The sequence below is a fragment of the Propithecus coquereli genome, unplaced genomic scaffold, assembly GCF_000956105.1.
Source record: "Propithecus coquereli isolate 6110/MARCELLA unplaced genomic scaffold, Pcoq_1.0 Scaffold8, whole genome shotgun sequence".
NCBI classification, from domain to species: Eukaryota; Metazoa; Chordata; class Mammalia; order Primates; family Indriidae; genus Propithecus; species Propithecus coquereli.
The window spans coordinates 16,332,445-16,353,427 of record NW_012154173.1 but is presented as its reverse complement, the minus strand read 5'-3'; the positions used below and the strand labels follow the sequence as shown (position 1 = coordinate 16,353,427).

The 20,983-nt window shown below is 37.3% G+C and overlaps 1 protein-coding gene across 1 annotated transcript in view; it reads left to right on the top strand.

Moving 5' to 3' along the window:
- The window catches only part of DNAJC5B (DnaJ (Hsp40) homolog, subfamily C, member 5 beta), a 41,428-nt gene extending 32,911 nt beyond the window's left edge, over positions 1-8,517 (top strand). Inside the window, exon 4 of the mRNA XM_012663147.1 lies at positions 7,927-8,517. Coding sequence (XP_012518601.1) covers positions 7,927-8,021 — 95 coding nt within the window. The 3' untranslated portion in view covers positions 8,022-8,517. The remainder of the gene's footprint in view (positions 1-7,926) is intronic.
- The last annotated feature ends 12,466 nt before the right edge of the window (positions 8,518-20,983 follow it).

The window sequence follows — 20,983 nt, the reverse complement described above, 5'->3', positions numbered from 1 at the left end:
TGATCACTTAATATTTGCCTGATACTGTGCAAGGGGCTGGATAAAAGAAAGACATCGTTCCCAGTTATCTTGGACCTTACAACCCAGCAGAGGAGGTGGGGAGACAAATATTAAGCAGATACCCATACAAAGAGCTAGTTAATTACAGGTACAATAAGCCCACCAAAGGAGACACATAGGAGCCGTGAAAGTGAACACTAGGGGGCCTCACCTGGATGTAGGTGAGGACAGCTAGTGACAGTTAAAGCAGATTTGAAGAATTGAGAAGGAGTTAAGGAGTAGGGGGTTATGGAGATGAAGAACTCTAGAAGGGGTGAATCTTAATACAAGCAGAGCATTTGGCACAGTCTTTCCCAATGTCTTTGTGAATAAGATAGCAAATGGTGTCCTACACGTCAGGCAGGGCAGGTGGAGTCATATTGGGCTGTTTTATTGAATAGTTTCATCAAGTAATTGAATGAAGCAGTAGTTGTCCAAAGACTGTATTTGCAAAGAAACCTAAACTGAGGTAAGCTTAGACAAGGGATCAAACCATCAAAATGAAATGTGATAAATGGAAGCAGCCGGAATCCCCAGCAGTCTGCTAGAGAAGAGCAAGAGCAGTAGGACTAATTCGGAAAAGGGGGAAAGGAGCCAAGACATTCTGTGGAGGAAAGTGCAAAAAAGTAGAGGAGAAGGGAAATATTATTCAACCATAAAAACAGGGACGAAGTACTGCTACATGCTACAGTGCGGATGAACCTGGGAACATTATGCTAAGTGAAAGAAGCCAGGCACAAAAGGACAAATAGCATATGATTCTGTTGGTATGAAATATTCGGCATTGGTAAATCCATACATGCAGAAAGCATAGCGATTGGTGGTTGCCAGGGCCTGGGGGGAGAAGGCAACAGGGAGCAACTGCTTATCGGCTGCCGGGTTTCCTTTGGGGGTGGTGAAAATGTTTTTTGACTAGATAGAAGTGGTGAATTATACACTTATACATTGTGAATATACCAAATGCCCCTGAATTGTTCACTTTAAAATGGTTAGTTTAAGTGAATCTCACCTCAATTAAAAGAAAAATAGTAGAGGGAAGGGTAAGCCAAGATTTGACTAGAGGAAGAAACTATTCATAAATGTGCTTCCTTCAGAAAAGGAGAGGGTTCTTAGTTCCCTACAAATTCTCCCATGGAAGGGAGTGGAGGATCCCACAGGCCTAAGGGGAGGCGTCAGTATTCACAGAGCTGGGAAAGGGACCTACCAGCCTTTCCTGCCGCCACCTGGAGAGCAGTACTGCAGGGCTGACACAGAGGGCCGTGGAGTCCGACAGTGCCATGTCGAGCGAGCCCCAACTCTGTTAGTTACTGGTTGAGGCTTTTGGGGTAATTCTCTTAACTTCTTTATCTGTTATTGTTTGTATTAAGTATTAAATAGATACAAATAAATATGCCCTGACTTTCTACCTCAGAAAAAGAATATTACCATTACCTTTAGATTTCCTTGTTTGCTTTTCCTTTCTCAGAAGTAATTATCTTAAATCGCCTGTAATCATTTCTTACTATTCTTTTTAATATTACAGCTATATATTTATATTCCTAATTGGTATATCTATCGCTTGGTTTTGCATATTTTTGAACTTTAAGTGAATGGACGTATACTTCATAATTATCCTTCTTCAACTTGCTTTTTTTTTCACTCAACATTATATCTCTGAGATTCATTCACATCAGTGACTGTCATTCATTTATTTTCACTGTTGCATAATATTCTGGGAGAACATCCCGTTATTTATGTATCCATTCTGTTGTTGATGGAGTTTTTTTGAGTAGTTTCTACTTTTTTGCCATTACATACAGTGCTGTTATGAATGCTCTTGTATGTATCTCTTGGTGCACGTATGCTAGGGTTTTTCTAGGTATATACACAGGAGTGAAATTCCTTAGTCAAAGGATATATACATCTACAACTTATTAGATAAGTCTAAGTAGTTCTGCAAAATTTTTGCACTAATTTACATTCCCAGTAACAGTTAACAAGAGTTCTTGTTGTCCCACATCCTTGTCAACACTTGACATCATCAGACTGTAAATGTGTACCCATCTGGTGGGTGGGAAATGGTATACCATTGTGGTTCTATTTTTATCTCCTTGATTACTAGGAAGGTTGAACATCCTTTCATATGCTTATTGGTCATTTGGGTTTTCCTTCTATGAAATGCCCATTCAGATCTTTTGCAGGTTTTTAATTATATTACCTACTCTTTCATTAGTGATTTTTAAAATATCCTGGGTATTAATTCTTCACTGATTATGCTTGTTTAAAATATATTCTTCTGATGCGGATGCAGTGGAGTGCACCTATAATCCCAGCTACTAAAGAGGCTCAGCCAGGAGGAATGCTTGAGCCCAGGAGTTCAAGACCAGCCTGGGCAAAATAGTGAGAACCCATTTCAAAAAAAAAAAATTCTTCCAGTTTGTGACTTGGTGTTTCACTCTTTATAGTATCTATTGATGAACCAGAGTGCTTAATTTTAATGTAGACAAACTTTCAATCTTGCCTTTATGTTTAGTGATTTTTGTGTTTTGATTAAGAAATCCTTTCCTATCTCAAGAATACAAATGTGTTCTCCTATACAGTCTTCTAAAAATTTTATAGTTTTGCATTTTCACGTGTAAGTGTTTAATCACCTAGAATTGACTTTTACATGTGGTATGATGTAGGGTTCCAATTTCATTTTTTTTCCAGAGAGAAAACAAAGTGTCCCAGCATGTTGATTTCTAACATTGGTTTGATATACATTGAGTTTCTGTAGATATATGGAGTAGTTTCTGGGCTTTCTGTTCTGGTCCATTGGTCACGTTGTCTACTAATATTTGTATGCAATACCAGGCCTAGTCCCAATATCTGTGTAGGCAAGTCCTCCTCACTTGTTCTTCATGAGAATCACGCATCCTTGGCCTTTTGCTTTTCTATATAAATTTCAGAATCAGCTTTGTCAAATTATTTAATATAAGTTCTTTAAGCAAAACCTTTTGGGATCTGGGTTAGAATTGCAGTGACTCTACAAATCAATTAGTTAGAACTGACATCTTTAAGAATTCAAGTCTTCTAATATGTGACATGGTATATCTCTCCATTTATTTAGGTCTTCTTCATGGGCTTTCACTAAAGATTTATCTTATATATTTTGGTTACATTTATTCTTGAATACTTTACTATTTATCGTCAATCAATAAATTATATATATATTAGATTTCTGCTTGGTTTTTTTGGTATATAGAAATGCACTTTTTAAAAACATTCATTTTGAATCTAAGAAACTAGCTAAACTCTCTTACCATGTCGAATTATTTATTTGTAAGTTCTTTAGGATTTCTACATAACTGTTTATATCTTCTGTGAGTAGTGATAGTTTTGATTTTTTACTTTCCATCCTTTGTCATTTTTTTCCCTCTTTCTTGCCTTTCTGTGTTTGCTAAGGCTACTGGTAAAATGTTGAAGAGAAGGTGCTTTCAAGGTTGCATCATAGTTGTTAGGTTTGCTGTAGGTTTTCCATCAGGTTAACAAAGTTTTCCTCTATTCTTATTCTGTCAGAACTTTATTCATGAGTGTGAAAGTTTATCAAATACTTTTTTCATCAATTAAAATCATTGTGATTTTTCTTCTTTAATCTTTTATTATGAAGAATTATATGAATGGATTTTTCAATGTTTAAACAACCTTGCATTCCTGAGATCATTGAACCCAATGCAGTAATGATGTATTTGCTATTTTATTCTTTCATGAAATGAATTAGCTAATATTTTGTTTTAGATATTTGTAACAATGTTAATGAGTGAAAGCAGCCTATAATTTTCCTTTCTCAAACTTTGTTACTGGGCTTGGTATCAAGATTATGCCTCACGAAATAAATTAGGAAGTATTCCTTCTTTTTTTACTTCTCTTGAAACATATGTATAATATCGGGATTTTTTCTACAGGGCTTTGCAGAACTTTCTGGGCTAATGTGTGATTGTGCAAATTTTAAATTATTAATTTAATGTTTATAAACCATTCAGATTTCCTTTCTTCTTTCAAGAAAATGGATTCTTCAAATTTTTCTCATATTTTTATACTTCTATAGTATCTACATCATTGACCCCATTTTTCATTTCTTATATTGGCATTTCTGCTATCTCTTTTTTTAACCATTCTCACCAGATGTTTGACAGTTTTATCAGTTTTCTCAAATAAACAACTTTTTATTCTCTTTTATATTTGTTTCTACTTAGTTTCTGTTCTTTGTTATTTCTCAATTTATTCTATTATTCATTTTATAATTTTTAAATTTTTATACTTCTTAATTTTCAGCACTTCTTCTTATATTAAGCATTTAATACTATAAATTTTCCTATAAGTTACACTTTAGCTTCAGACACACACAGAGAGAAACATGCAAACATACATGTTCTTATATTGTTCTTATCATCTGAGTTCTAAATATTTTCTGATTTCTATTATAATTTTTTTCTTTGGTCTATAAATTAGGCCTGTGTGTATCTTAATTTTTAACCTGTGTGGGTTTTCCCGGTTACTTTTTGTTGTTTGCATCTAATTGCTCTTTGATCAGAGAATGTCAGCAGTATGATTCCAACACTTTGAAATGTCTTGAGACTTGCTTTACAGCCTAGGACTTAGTAAACTAATTTTTACTAATGTTCTACATTGCTTCAAAACAATGCATTCTGCATTTGTTAGGTTCTTGTTCCATATATGCCTGTTAAATAAAGCTAATTTACTCTATGTGTTAGCTTGCTAGGGCTGCCAAAACAAAGTATTAGACTGGGTAGTTTAAACAACAGAAATTTATTCTCTTACAGTTCTGGAGATTAGAAGTCAGAGATCAAGGTAGCAGGGTTGGTTTCTGAGACCTCTCTTCTTGTCTTACAGCTGGTCTCTCCCTGTGACTTTATGTGGTGTTTCTTCTGTGTCCAAATCTCCTCCTCTTATAAGGACACCAGTCCTATTGGATTAGGGCCCACTCTAACGACCTCATTTTAACTTTATTACCTCTTTAAAGACCCTCTCTCCAAATATGGTCACATTCTCAGGTACTGGGATTTAGGACTTCAACATAGGAATTTCGGGAGAGACACAATTCAGTCCATGACAGGTACTTTTCAAATTCTCCATATGGTTAAATATTTTCTTGCTTGCTTTCAGTTACTGAGTGAAGCAGTCATTTTGCACTGTGATGATGAATTTTTTTCTGTTTCTCTATACAGTTCTGTCAATTTTTGCTTTATATATCTTGAGGCTATGTTTTTAGTGTATATAAGTTTAGAATTTTTATAGCTACCTGTTGAATTGAACATTTAATTATCTCTAGCAATGCTTTTTATCTTTTATTTTGTCTGTTAAAATATAGTTATATTAGCTTCCTTTTCATCGAAGTGTGTGTGGTAAATATGTTTTCATCCTTTTATCTCTACTTCTTATCATTATGTTTTTTGATGTTTCTTTTGTAAACAGCATATAGCTGGGGTTTTTAAGATTTGATCTGATATTTTTCTTCCGAATAGAGTATCAAGTCCATTTGTATTTATTATAATAAATGATATATTTTGATTCTTTTCTAACTTACTTTTTGTGAGAGACATTATAAAAATAGTTTTTAAGAGAACAGACTCTGAGAAATACTGCCTAGGTTTGAATATCAGCTCTATTACTACCTGTCTAACCTTGGACTAGTTACGCAGGCTGTGTTTCCTCATCTCTAAAATGGGTATAATAATAACCCTACCTCATAGCACTATTATAAATACTGAGTTAATAAAGTGCTAATAATAGTGCTGGGCACATAAAAAGAGCTATATACATGCTTTCTGTTAATATGTTTATCATTATAATTATTAATTTAAATTGACATGTTTTTTTCTGTTCCTCTTTTTTTTTTCTTTTTTTTATAGAGTACTTTTTTTCTTATTTCACTTCTTTCCCTCCTCTAATTTGGAAATAATATTCTCTGTTCTATGCTTTTAGAGTTACCCTAGAAATTTATCAAGCACACAATTTATCACAGCTTAAAGTTATTTCTTACCTTTACCCTTCTCTTGAATAATACAAGAATTTTATAACATTTTAGCTCTGATCATCCCCTTTTTGACTTATATATAGTATTGTTATATTCTAGATTTTTCTCAATTTTAAACCTCAGAAATTTTTGTTATTGCTTTATATAGTCAATAATTGTTTGGTTTTATTCACTTATTTACCATTTTCTTTGCCAATCATTTCTTTTTACAGCTCAAATATTCCATCTGATCACAGTGCCTTTCTGCCTGAATTATATCTTTGTAATGGGAACTGCTCGTGGCAAAATTTCTGTTTTTATTGTCTAAAAATACCTGTATATAATAACCTTTTGAAAAAGGAATGTAACTTAATAAGAGGGTCTGTCAACAAATCTAGGTTATCTTCTTTCAGCATATTGAAGATATAATTCCATAGTTTTTTTAGCTTCCATACTGGCTATTGAGAAGTAAGATTGCTTTTAAAACTATTTAGTCTTTGGTGTTCCTCAGTGTCACTAAGATGTTTTAAATATGAGTTTCTTTTTAATTTATGCTAACTAGTTCTTGGATTTGTGTATTGCTGTCTTTCATCTATTGTAGAAAATTTTTACCCATCAAATATTCAAATATTGCCTCTCTTCTTTTTATTCATTTTTTTCTGAAAGTCAAGTTAGATATAAATCAGATCTTATCACTCTGTTCTTCATGTCTTTTGATCTCTTTCTTATTTTCTCTTTGTCTCTCTTTTACATTCTGGATAGTCTCTTCAGACTTGTCTTCTACTTCACTAATTCTTTAGCTATTAAACATTTTCATGAAATTTTTTAATTTCATGTTTTAATCTCTAAAAGTTTGATTTTTTATTAATTTCAAGATCTATTTGATAACTTTAAAAACATGTAATTTTTTTGTATTTGTGTCTGATAAGTGCAGTATTTGAAGTCTTTCTGCATCTAATTTGGCCTTCTGTTATTTCTATTGTATCTCACTGAGTGTGCATTGTTTCTAAGTGTAATCACTTTCTCTCCTATTTATCTCTATTTGTTTTTACTATGAGCATATGATTTTTGCAATTTTATAGTGATTCTTTGAGGCCTAGTTTGAAGATAAGGTCATTCACTTCTGCTGGGTACCTGGGAGTACATCTTATATTGTACCACTTTAAACTAAATTATCATCTTGAGGTTTCTTAGAACACACCAGTATTGAAAACTTGGTCTGCCAACTTGCATGTTCATTGGCTTGCCATTAAACATTTTTAGGGTAGCTCCCTCAACTCAGCACCAAAATTTAAGACTAACAAATATCCTTGTAGATTTAGGGGCATAGTGATTTGAGAGAAAGTATAACCATTTTGGGCACTAGCTTCATGTGAGGAGCTTCCTATTACACTCTCCACCCAAATAAGCCCTCGGTTTTGACTCTTGTCCCAACAAGGGCCAGGCATCCAATTGCACACTACAGAATTAAAGGGGAAATCTTTCACATAAACTACACCTTTCACATAGATATAGACTGTAGTTTATATGAAAGGTGCCCCTTGGAGTTGTGCAGTGTCCAACCTGCACAACCATATGTGGTGGTCCTGTCTCCATCCCCACAAGATGGTGAAAGCTAAAGTTCAAGTTCACCAGGTTCAATGAGTGCCCTCAAGGTGAAAGCTGGGTTTAGTGCTTTGGTTTTATAATTATACAACTGACAGAACTTGAATGAAGAATGAAGGCAGTATCTCCTCCCTTTTGAAGTCCTTAAAAAGGTAGGCATATTAATATCTGATAAATTGAATTGATTTGTCAGACATAATTTCAACAAAAATACCCATCATTTGCCCCATTAAAAGAACTATAATGTGATAAGAGGGTGTTTATTGTTTTGCTTTGTTTATTTTTAGATGTGGACTTTCCAGTTGTTCTCCAGCCTTCAAATGCAAATGAGAAAACACAGCTAATCAGAGAAGAACCTCGATGCTACTGCACAGACTCTTGATAGTGACCCCACTGAGAGTCCACAGGACCTCCCCTTGGTTCAGCCACATCTCCAGGTGGTCATGGGGGAGCATGTGGGGCATAAAATGCTGTGAACTTTTCCATATTTGTATTTTATTTTTAGGTTAGGGAAAGATGATTGCTACATAATTTTCTCAGTATGCAGACTTTCTCTTTGAGTAGAATTCCTAATGAAACACATTCAACTTTGACAAATAAAGGCCTGAGGAGTTATTTTATGTTCTTTGCATGAGGTAAGACAGTGGCACTGGACAGCCTGTATGAGCCAGCCTTTTATGTGAGCCAGACCTGATTCCTCACAGACCAAAGTCATATCCAAAACAGAAGCCGCTTTTCATCCATTTAACTAAATGCAGTATTCATATCTACCATGAACATCGTCACCAAAATACAAATGAGAATTTACAAGGACTTTTTTTGTGTGTGTAGCCTTTTCCCTGTCAATATTCAATAAGGTTACAGAAGTATTTCAAGAGGCAGGAAGAGATGGTTAGATTTTAAAAAGACAAATCCCATTATTTTAAAGTATATTTTTGGAACATTAAAAATTGGCATTTACTGAAAATTGACAAGTAAAACCAGGAGGAAACAGGTTTCGTGTGTACTTCTTGGTTGGCTTAAAAATAAAACAAGGCCAGGCGAGGTGGCTCATGCCTGTAATCCTAGCACTCTGGGAGGCCGAGGCAGGAGGATCGCTTGAGCTCAGGAGTGAGACCAGCCTGAGCAATAGCAAGACCCATCTCTACCAAAAACCCAAAAAATTAGCCAGGTGTGGTGGCGCGTGCCTGTAGTCCCAGCTACTTGGAGGCTGAGGCAGGAGGATTGCTTGAGCCCAGGAGTTTGAGGTTGCAATGAGCTATGATGACACCACTGCACTCCCAGGAGACAGAGCGAGACACTGTCTTGAAAAACAAAACAAAACAAAACAGAACATCCCATTCCAGCAGCTGTAGCTTAAAAGCAAAACAAACAAAATAAACTTCAACCTGGTTAAATCTCATAAATGATCCAGAAAATCATTCTGAGCCCAAACCAGCCCCAGTGTGTTATCATCTTTTAGTAAACTAATTTTTGTATAATTGTCCCAGATTCACCAGACTAAGGAACAAAAACACATAAGGTAAGGATTCTAAATCCTGTAGTCTAACTTTAAAATTAAGGGCATATCACCCCATTTTTGGTGGAGTTAATTGTATTGACCAGAAGTTACTCAGCTCTGTGCATGTTGGGCAATTTAAGCCCAGAGGTGGTCTCTCTGCATTTGCTTGATTCTTATATTCATCGTGTGGTAGAAACCATGTGTTACTTCTAAAATAGTACAGCAGCAAAAGTGTTTGTTTTATCTAGGTCTTTCTTATTTCTTTATATAATATTACATTTTTCAAGATGTTATGTTTTTATATAATATTGCATGAAATGCCATTTTGTTTTTTCTTTGTTTCTTACTCCCCCCACCACAAAATATAGTCAACTGCTGCTAAATATATATTGTAAGTGAGAATTAGTGTTATAGCTCTGACAGTTCTGAAGTCATTAAAATTCTGTTCTAACTCTTAAGTTACTGGAATTTTTTTCCTGCATAATCAAGTAGAAAGAGCCTTGGTTTGAAAGTTAAGAGTCCTGGTTCTAATCTAACCTCTCGCTAACTAACCCTGTGACCAAGAGAGATGAGAATAAGATGGCTAATCTATGATTCTGTTTTCATATCTGCCCTGACCACCTTCTGAGTTGCTGTACAACCAGATAAAATAGCTGAAGTGAAAGAATTTTGAAAAGTCAAGTGTTTAACAAACGTAAGGTGGTTTTACATGAATTTGTATTTGTTGACAAATACAAATGTAATGTGATTTCTTAAGCATATAAACTCTCACCCAACAAGACCTCTGAATATACCCAGTATTAATGGCCCCAGTAACCAGCAAGTGCTTGGAACCCTACTCGATAAACAAATGCTGCTTTCCATTAAGAGGAAACACTAAGATAAATAGCCCAGACTGGATAATTTGAGCCACTACATTTCCTTTCTGTGGTCTCTTTAAGCAAGAGGTCAGGACTATTTTGAATAGCAACTTACAAATCACAAAGCTCACCTTCTCTTTCTTTCCTAGACCTCATTTTCCTTTCTCACATGGAATTTTTTTACTTCCACTCCCAGCTTGCCCAGGCAGCTGGTCCAAGAGTGGTTAAAATGAGAACAGGGCATGAATTAGAATCAGAATCAGATGGCAGAATCAAATTGCTAGATGGATTCTGGCCAATGTTCCTCACAAAGTGCTAGTTTCTGGTTACAGTGATGTGCAGCAAATGCAAGCACATGGATGCCCGTGAATGAGGGAATGAGTTCTGCAGAACGCCCCTTCAGCTACAGGGAAACAAGGATCAACTCTCTTCATCTGAGGGGGAGCTGCATAAGGCTCTTGTGGGGCCAACAGGTGCCGCTATCCAGGATCACCTGCAATCATTCTGAGCCACAGGCATCGTAGCAGAGAAGCGTCAAGAAGGGAGATGCTGACCGTGAGCCTCAGCAGTGGTCCTGCAGGGCCAGATGAACAGCACACTTCAGGGGCTCACTACCTAATCCGGGGCACCATGCTACCAGAGTGGGAGATGTCTCATAAGGTTTCATGAGTCATCATTTATTTTCCTGTTTTCTTACATTAGAACATAACGGAACAAATATGTATGCATTTTTCTATGCCGAAATATATAAATCGTAATTATTTGAGAATAAATGACATTCTATTTCTACATTTCAAATGGTACATAGGCTAAAACACATTTGCCGTGGCCTGGACTGGAAATGGACTCACCTGGTAGTGCACGGCCTGATTCTCTGACTTACACAGAGGGTTCCAACTAAGGCTACATGATCTCTGTGACGGGCAAGATAATGGCCTGCCAGGATGTGCAGGTCCTGATTCCCAGAACCTGCTTCTCCAGCCTGCAGCCCTCCTAAGCACCTAAGTAACACTCATCTCTATATAATTCCTGAGCAACCCTAGACTACAAATGGCTAGAAATTAAGTCCTGTATAACCGGGTTTTGTAAAACTAAGCCATTTCCAAGTTGTAGATGACTCCAATTAGCAGTGATTTCCAGAACTACATCTTAGAGTTTACATGTGTATTCCCCACGATGCTAAGAACAAAGTAGGAAACTAATAAATATTAATACCTGTTGATTAATTGATTAATTCTCACAACATAGGCCATTTCTGGGAAAAGCCTTTCTCCAAAAAAAAACCTAAACATGCTCAGTGCCGAATGAATGGGTAAGTGTGATACAACTTTCTGGAATCTTCTTGTTGTTCCAGGGCTGTCCCCAAGAAGCAAAACTAAATTCCCAGAATCAAATCAGCAATTATAGGACACCTGTTAATATATCCTGCTCCCCACTGGGCTGCCAACTGAGCCTTCTAATAGCTGAAAATCGGATCATCAGCTTCTCCAAGGCCTGAGAGGCCACCAGGCACATCCTTGTTCCCAGGGCCAGGAAGGGGAAGCCTAGGTAGCAGGGGTTTTTTTCCTTTACTTTTGAGTAATCTGCTCTGATACCCCAGTATCTCCACTCCTGAAATGTTGTCCAGATTCACCTTCTTAAAGTTTTCATATATAACACACTTTCTTTTCTGGTGAAGAATAATTAGGGGAAATTTTTTAGTGCAGATTTCCACTTTGGGAATGAAATCCAACATATTAAAAATTTTAAAATCATCTATTTAGGCATATATATATATATATTAACTAGTTATTAAGCTGCCATTTTGGGGATTATGTATTATAATTGCAGAAAGCAATATTTTAAAGCCAACCTAGGTTTAAGAGTAATAAATGAAAGCCATCAGGCAATGAAAAAAATTAAGTCTGTACATTGATAAACTTATTAGCATATAGTTTTATATAAAATGCTTTCATTTCAAAGTTTACTTTATTGTATTTGGCATGGAAATCATTTTTTAAATCAATGTGTAACATACTGAGAAATTAAATTTTTAGCTACCAAAATATGAGAGATACATGTTATCCTGAGCAAAAGGGTAAAGTTTTAATAGAAAATAAAACAATTCACTTCCCTGCTTATCTTCTGCATTTCTTGGTTTTCTCTCTTACCTCTTCCTACCACATCCTGTCCCCCAAAATAGAGGATTTGAAGTTTTAGCTTTTAGGATCATGGGTGCATTTACTGGTATTTGAAAAAGAGGATTCATTCTTTCTTAAATTAAAAGTATTAATACATCTTCTCAATGAATAATAATAACCAATAGTTGTAGTGCTTAGTATCAGACACTGCCCTAAGAGCTTTATGCTGATTCACTTAATACAACAACCTATGAGACAAGTACTAGCACCATCATCATTCCCCATTTTTTAGACTAAGAAACTAGAACTCAGAAAGGTCAAGTAACTTGGCCAAGATCACCCACCTGGTTGAGAGTGGAGCAGGCTGGTCCAGAGGCCACGATATTAATAGCTGCTCTATATTGCAGGATGATCCTGTGTTTCCAACAGCTAACACTGTCTACCTCCCCACTCCCTGCCAACTCCTTCCCAGAGTTCTTGTATTTTCAAGAGAATATGCTCACTCCTGTGACTCCCTTTATTACCCCACCTTCCTCTTCAACTGCCCTTTGCAACTCAAAGAGATTCCTCTAAGTAATCTCCCTTCTTAATTCCCTGCTACTTCCTCCAGAACAAATTTGAAGACTTCCTCTATTACCTCTCCTCTTCCCCCCATCATGTCCTTCCCATGGTTTACTTAGTGCCATATTTTGTTTTCACATTTTTGTTTCTTGTTTTTTTTTTTTTTTTTTGGTGATTTTGCTATTTAAAATGGCCCCCAAACACAGTGATGAAGTGCTGTCTAGTGTTCCTAAGCTCAAGAATGTGTTAGGAAGAAAACATGTGTGTTAGATAAGCTTTCTTCAGGCATGAGCTACAGTGCTATTGGCAGTGAGTGCAATGTTAATGAACCAAAAGTATATACAGTTGACCCTTGAACAGTGCAGGGACTGGGGACACTGACCCCATGCACAGTCAAAAATCCATGCATAACTTGTGAGTCCCCCAAAACTTAACTACTAATAGCCTACTATTGACTGGAAGCCGTACTGATAACATAAACAGCTGATTAACACATATTGTATGCTATATTATATATTGTATTCTTACAATAAAGTAAGCTAGAGAAAAGAAAATGCTATTAAGAAAATCATACGGAAGAGAAAATATATTTGCTGTTCATTAAGTAGAAGTGGATCATTATAAAGTTCTTCGTCCTCTTTGTCTTCACGTTGAGTAGGCTGAGGAGGAGGAAGAGGAGGGGTTGATCTTGCTGTCTCAAGGGAGGCAGAATAGTTGGAGGAGGTGGAAGGGGAGGCAACAGAGCAGGCACACTCAGTGTAACTTTATGGGAATACATTGTAGTTTCTGTCTGACTATTTTGCTTTTTCACTTCTCTAAAAATGTTTCTATGCAATACCAATCCTTCTACCATTTGCTTTGGTTTCACTGCCCACATCACAGAAGGGTCCATGTCAGAAAAGAAGTCAAAAGCAGGCCTGAATTATCAGGACACTTCTACAAGGTTGTCTAATGTCAACTTGTTTTCCAGCTGCTTCTTCCATGTCATCTGCATTATTGTCTGGCACTGGTTTGGAAGCACTTGTCTCCATCAAGTCATTTCGTGTTAATTTCTCTGGTCTTCTCTTGAATTTTTCCAAGATCTGTATCTTGAAACCCATCACCTCCTACCTTTTTTGCCATATCCACAATCACTTTTGTGCCTTCCTTGATTGGCTCTGTCATAAATCCTATGAAGTCATGTATAACATCTATACAGTGTTTTCCAGCAGGAATTTATTGTTTTTGGCTTGATGGTTTTCACAGCCTTTTTAAAATAACAAATGATGGCATCTTCAATAGTGTAATCCTTCCAGGCTTTCACAATGTTCTCTTTTGGGGTTCTCTTCCATAGTGTTGACAATCTTTCCACAGAGTATCATGTGTTAAAGGTCCTATGACCCGATCCAGAGGCTGAAATGGAGACATTGTGTCTGGGGGCAAGTAGACCACTTTGATGCCTTTGGTGTTGAACTCATGGGATTCTGGGTGTCCAGGGGCATTTTTCAATATCAAAAGAACTTTAAAAGGCAGTCCTTTCCTAGCAAGGTACTTCCTGATTTTAGGGGCAAAGCATCTATGGAATCAGTCCAGAAAAAGTGTTCTCATGGTCCAAGCCTTCTTCTTGTACAACCAAAAGACAAGCAGCTGGTGTTTATCTTTTTCCTTGATGGCTCAGGGGTTAGCAGTTTTACAGTTAAGAACAGTCTTGATCACAAATCAGACTGCATTTGCATAAAACAGTAGAGTTAACCTATCCTTTGCTGCCTTAAATCCTGGTGCTATCTTCTCTTCCTTATTAATAAATGTCCTTTGTGGCATTTTGTTCCAGAATAAGGCACTTTTGTCTGCATTAAAAAACCTGTTCAAGCAGATACCCTTTCTCCTCAATGGTTTTCTTAACGGCATCTGGGAACTCATTTGTTACCTCTTGGTCAGCAGAAGGTGCTGCTCCTAAGGTTTTGTTTTTTATCTTTCTAGAGATAGGTTCTCACTCTGTCTCCCAGGCTGGAGTGTAGTGGCCCAATCATAGCTCACTCTAACCTCTAACTCCTGGGCTCAAGCGATCCTCCCACCTCTACCTCCCAAGTAAGTGGGACTACAGGCGCCACCCTGGATAATTTTGTATTTTTTATTTTTTTGTGGAGGTGGAGGTTTCCTTATGTTGCCTAGGCTGGTCTTGAACTCCTGACCTCAAGCAATCCTCCTGCTTCAGCTTCCCAAAGCATTGGGATTACAGGCATGAGACAATGTGCCCAGCCTCTCCTGTTATTTTGACCTTTTTTAGGCCAAACCTTTTTCTAAAATTATTAAACCATCCTTTGCTGGCATTAAATTCTCTAGCTTTAGGTCCTTTTCCTTTCTTTTGCTTTAAGTGGTCTTGTACTGACTTTGATTTATTTCAAATCATATTAGTCATAGATATGCCTTTCTCATAGTGATCCTGCATCCAGATAAAAGCTGCATTTTCAATACAAGATAAAAAGGTTTTCCCCAAAAGTGCAAGGCTTTTGTGCCTGCTGGTATAGCTGTAGAGACAGCTTCACAAATTTCCTCTTCTTCTTTTATAATAATCCGTATGTTGGATTCATTTATCTTGAAATGGCAGGCAGCTGCAGCTCCAGACCTCAATCTACAGTACATACCAAGCAATTCAACTTTTTCTTGTAATGTCATGACTTTTCTATGCTTCTTGGGAGCACTTCTAGCATTACTAGTAGGACTTTGTATGGGTTCCATGGTGTTGTTATAAGTTTACTATATTGCACTAAGCAGGATAAAAAATCCTTGAGAATCATGAGAAATCACTTTGTTCTGTGACATATAATTTACTGGAGAGAGGAACTACTCATTTGGAAATGATTAGTGTCACATAGCATTTGAAGTGGATACTCGCAACGCTTGAGTTTACTGCAATAGCAACAGGAGGTAGCTACAAAATTATTGTAGTAGTACAATATATACTACAGTTAATTTTAATGTAGATTTAATACTACATCTTTATGTTTATTTACATTTCTCTCCATTGTGCATTTGCACCATGTACAGTCTGTGTTTGTGTAAGTTTTAATAAATTTTAACTTTTTAATAATAGATTTGTGTATATTTTATGGCAGCAAATGATAAAATAGTATCTACCTATATTGCATGCATTTATGACATATCTAACTTTTTCTCAATTTTTTCAGTATTTCTAAGCTACTCGGTTCATCTGCAAGTTTTTTCAAATTGTCAAAAATCTCCAAAAGATTTTCCAATATATTCATTGAAAAAAATCCATAGATAAATGGACCCTCACAGTTCAAACCTGTATTGTCCAAGAGTCAATTGTATTAAATAAGGTGTCTTCAACATGCATAAAACAAGGTTATGTATTCCTCAGGCGATGAAAACATTATAACCTGAGGCTTGCAAGAATCTAACTCTGTATTCCCCCTGGGAAAGATGGTTCAGCATTCACTAAATCAGTGTTCAAAATGACTTTATAGAACCTAATTACAGGAATAATGGGAATTGAGTGTATCTCCCTTGGAATTCCCCAGAATGCTTCCCTTTCTGATCCTGGACACATTATGTTTGTGGTTTCTCACAAGTACCCTTCTTGGAGACAATACATATTTAGAGAAAGCCATGGATGTGGAGTCAGTAAACCTGAGTTCAGCCCTGCTTCCCCAACCAGGATGCTCTTCCTGAATAGATTATTTAACCTTTCTGGGTAGAGCTTCCTGATCCAGAGAACAGTTTCCTCAGCTGAAAGGAAGAATTTGAAAGCTCTTTAATGTGCCTATGTCTAAGATACAATTTTTCAAGTTGAAAAATGGTTTTTTTTCTTCAAATCTCATGAAGTCCTGACACACTTCCTTGGAGCACTATTGTTAACAGATTTGAGTGATTTGACCTTTGAGTTTTAGAAGTGAGAAGATAATTGTCTTTAATAAATGGATCACTTTGCTACCCCCAGAATGTCGTGGTTGCTGTCTGACCATACTAGCATCAGATCTGCCTTCCAACCTCCAGTCTCCTTAACCCACTGGGGACAAGGAGACCAAGCAGTACCTAAGTAAAGGGTTCCTGCTGTGACTCAGGAGGTCTGAGGTCCTATCTGCCACTGCTCAAATCTGTTACCTTAGTCTATGGTATTTTGTTGTGACTTACCTTAGGTAAGTCATTTCACATCTTTGGGGATCATTTCCTTAATTTTTAAGCAATTTTTATTATTTATGTTGTCTATAATTAGATGACAATTATGGGACTAGCTGACCTCATACATGCTATATAAAGTAATGTACATAAGGTTAAACAAAAAGGTAACAATGTCAAATAATGCAAAAAAGAAAGTAAATTTCATTTTCTTCATCATCCCCGTATAGTTTAGTTTGCTAGGGCTGTCATAACAAAATACCATAGACTAGGTGGCTTTTAACAACAGAAATTTATTTTCTTACTGTTCTGGAGGCTAGAAGCCTAAGTTCAAGGTGGTGGCAGGTTTGGTTTCTCCTGAGACCCCTCTCCTCAGCTTGCAGATGGCCGTCTTCTCCCTGCATCTTCACGTGGCCATCTCCCTCTGCTTCCTAATCTCCTCTTATAGGGATACCAGTTGTATTGGATTAGGGCCCACCCTAAGGACCTCATTTCTACTTAACCTCTTAAAGTAAAGTAAGGCCCCAACTTCAAATACAGTCACATTCTGAGGTGCTGGGCGTAAGGGCTTCGGCATACGGATGGTGACATGACACAACTAAGCCCACAACATATGCCATCAATTTCTCAAAATTGTGAGAAATTGTCAGTTTGCTTTATATTCGAATGCTGTGTTTTTTAATGAAACTTTTTGTATTTTTTAGAAATTCATAAGTATCTTTGTTCTGTCTTTTCGAGAAAAGTGATATGTGCCTTTATCACATTTCTAAGGTCTTCCAGGTCCTTTATCACATTACTATTGTAAAAGAATCTACTTCTTTTTGAAAGATAATCTTCCCAGAGTCCTTTTTTTTTTTTTTTTCCCCTAATTTGTCCTGATCTCTTTCTTGGCCTGCTGTATCACTGTCAACCTGAGATTTTATTTTCATTGAATTCTTGGGTTGATTCCCTTTTTTCTTAAATCCTGTGTACTCCTCCTTCTTGGAGTCTTATTGTGTTTTGTTGAAGTCTCTGTCTGGCAGACACAGAGCTATGCTGCTACATTGCCTTTCAAGAAAGAACTCACTGACCAGCTGCAAGAAGCATGGTTAACTAACCCACAGGTGCCAGCCCATTCATTGTCCACCTCAGCTTTCCATTTGAGGTAAGCGGCCTCTGGCCAGTGACTGAGCAAGGCAGTGGGACTAGGGCCCGGACATTTCTGCCCAACTTCAGACCCCTCCAAAAGGAAATCTTTGCTCTGGAGCCACCAAAGGAGCTGGCAGAGACTTTGTCAGGTCTGCATCAGCGTCTGATGGCGTCCCCTACTAAATCCTATGCCCTCCCTTTTCCATTCACGTGTTACTCCACCATAAAATTTTGTGCTCTAATTCTATTTCACCTTCAGCTTCTTGGAGAACTCAACTGGTATAACATCTTCAAGTAACATTTATTTACTTTTTATTTCTTTCGGAAAGGAATCATGGGTTTAAACTTTACGAGACCTTACAAGTGTGAACTATTTGTCCTCATATGTGATTGTTACTTTGATTGGGTATACAACCCCAGGTTCAACGTCATTTCCCTGCAGAACTTTGAAGGCCTTGCTCTACTGTCTTCTAACAACCAATATTGCTGATGAAAAGTCTAATCACAACTGAATTCTTATTTCTTTGTAGCTAGCCTGTTTTCTGTTTGTATTAATGTTTTATTTTCCCTCATCCCTGAAAGCTATTAGGGTTTCATCTTTATCCTCAAGGCTTTTAAATTTTACTAGGCTGTGTGGAGGCATGATTGTTTTTCATTCATCCTAACTTGGATAGCCCTTTCCATCTGACGACCAATGTCTTCCTTCCATTCCTTCCCCAGAATTGTCTCTGTTTTCCCTTTCTGGAACTCTTTATTAGATAGTTTTGGGGGGAGTCTTCTGGATCTATCATCCATGTTTTTATTTTTTTATTTTTTGCTTTTGTGGTCTGGGTCCTGGGAGATATTTTCCATTTTATCTTCTATATCTTCTTATTTGATCTTTAGCCATGACCAATATGTTACTTTTCATCTTAGTAATCACACTTTTAGTTTTCAAGAACTTATTATTCTCTAGTTGCTCCTTTTAAATCATCGTGTTCTGGTTTTTGGTACTGCAGTACCCTCTTAGATGTCCCTGAGGGTATCACCAAGCATTTTTAAAAAATAGTTCTGTTCTATGCATTATCTCTGTTTCCTCCTGGGTCATTTATTTAATTTGTTCATCTTGGAATTTTCTTTTTAAGTTTTTGTTGCTGTTTCCTCTCAAATGTCTGGTAAATATTTGTCCATACTCCTGAATGAAGGAATACACTGATTCATATCTGTAAAATGGCTGGGTCCTGGGGACAATTGGGCTTTTTCACTTACGGTGCATGGGTGGGTAACAGCCATGCTGGCCCAGGATTCCCCAAACAGCCAACTCAAGAAGGGACTCCCTCTGAGAGTGGGGTGGGCTGGCCTTCCTGTTCTCACCATCTCTATTACTAGGCTCTACTCGGCCTCACTCCCTACCCCTATACCACCCTGCAGGCTCTCCCCAGGCACATTACTCTGCTTCAGCAGTTCTCCAGGAGGGTCTAACGGGGGACAAATTCAGCAGCAGCTACACAATGCTGTGGGTAACTGACCTCTTTGCTGCTGCCTCTGTGCCTGGAACCTCTTGGGAGCTCCACAGGGAGAATGGTTCTGTCTCTGCTAGCTTGCAGAATGGTATTCTGAGCTGTGTTTTTCTCCATATGGGACCTATATGTCCATACAATCTCATTTGACTTCTACCTCCCAGAAATTATTTCGAATCTCTTATTTCTTGATTGTACCTATTGTAGTTTTCCATGTTATAACAGATTTTTTTCTTTTTGTATATCTTTATTATCATTTCAATGCACTCCTGGGAAGGAGGAGATGCAATTATATGTGCCCAACCATCCATATAATCCTGATCTCTGGACATAGGGGGCGAGAACCTAAATGAGGCCAGAATAATGGAGAGTTTTGCAGTCAGCCTTGAGAAAGAGAAGTGAGTCTTTGGGTGATGGACTATGAGGGATAAAGCTCAGGAACTTGTAGGGTGGGGGCAGCACCATGTTTCCAACTGTGTGTACTAGAGGAGCAGAGAGAGGAGCTGAGAGGCACTGAGCAAGAAACCTTAAGGAAGTCTAGTTATGTTCCTGAGGACACACCTACATTATTATAATAAATGTCTCTCTAGCTTACATTAGCCCTTAAGATTTTGTCACTGACGAGTAAAAATGCCAGGAATCATGCAGATCTTGGCCCCCTTGGAACCTGTTACTCCAGAAAGGTTGGCTGTTGGGGAAGAGGGTGCACCAGAAGCCTGGGTTTCTGCCAAAATGCAATGATGGCAATGAATGTGACCTCTTTCAGACAATAAATGCCTTGCTTGCCACCATTGTAAAATAAAGAGAAGGTAGGAATACGATGGAGGCTCTTTCCTCTTAGCCTAACTTACATGGCTCTGTCCGTGAACTTGGGCGGAGTGGTGCAACACATCTCAACTGCCCCTGAAGATCTATTTTTTTTTTTAACTCTCAGAAATGTCATATAACTTTAAAGATATATCAGCCAGTTACATGGAAAAATGGCAAAATGTTCACTAAGAAACAAAACCCACCATTATTTTGTTCAAATAGTCTATTCGCTCTCCTCTAAAATTTTAGCTTCTTTTGACCATGTTTGTGCAGCCTTAAGGAAGCTGTTTCACACTTAAAAATTTAGTCCTTTTCTTTTCCCTAACTTTACTTTTTCTCTTCCCTAAATTAACATTTTATCAAAGCTTTTACTTTTGGGCATTGCTATCTTATCAGGGAGATTGAGGAAATAATTTCAAACTCCCTTCCACAAATAAGATTAATATAATAACTTGAACACAGAAAACTCAGTTTGCTCAAACCAACATTATGCAGTCTTGGTTAAACATGCGTAAGGGCCGAACCCAAGCTGTTTGAAGGTTTTTATGCGGTGCTAACAACAGCGGAGGGGCACGGGGTGTGGCAGCATCACCCCAAACCATTAACAATATATTCACCCTCTCTGACTATGACCTTACAAAAATAGGCAGACAAGCAGGATGACAGGCCTACCTGGAGTGAGTATCTTTGTTACAATTAAATGTGAAATAGGAAATGGATCAAAAAGATAATTTTAAATAATCTCA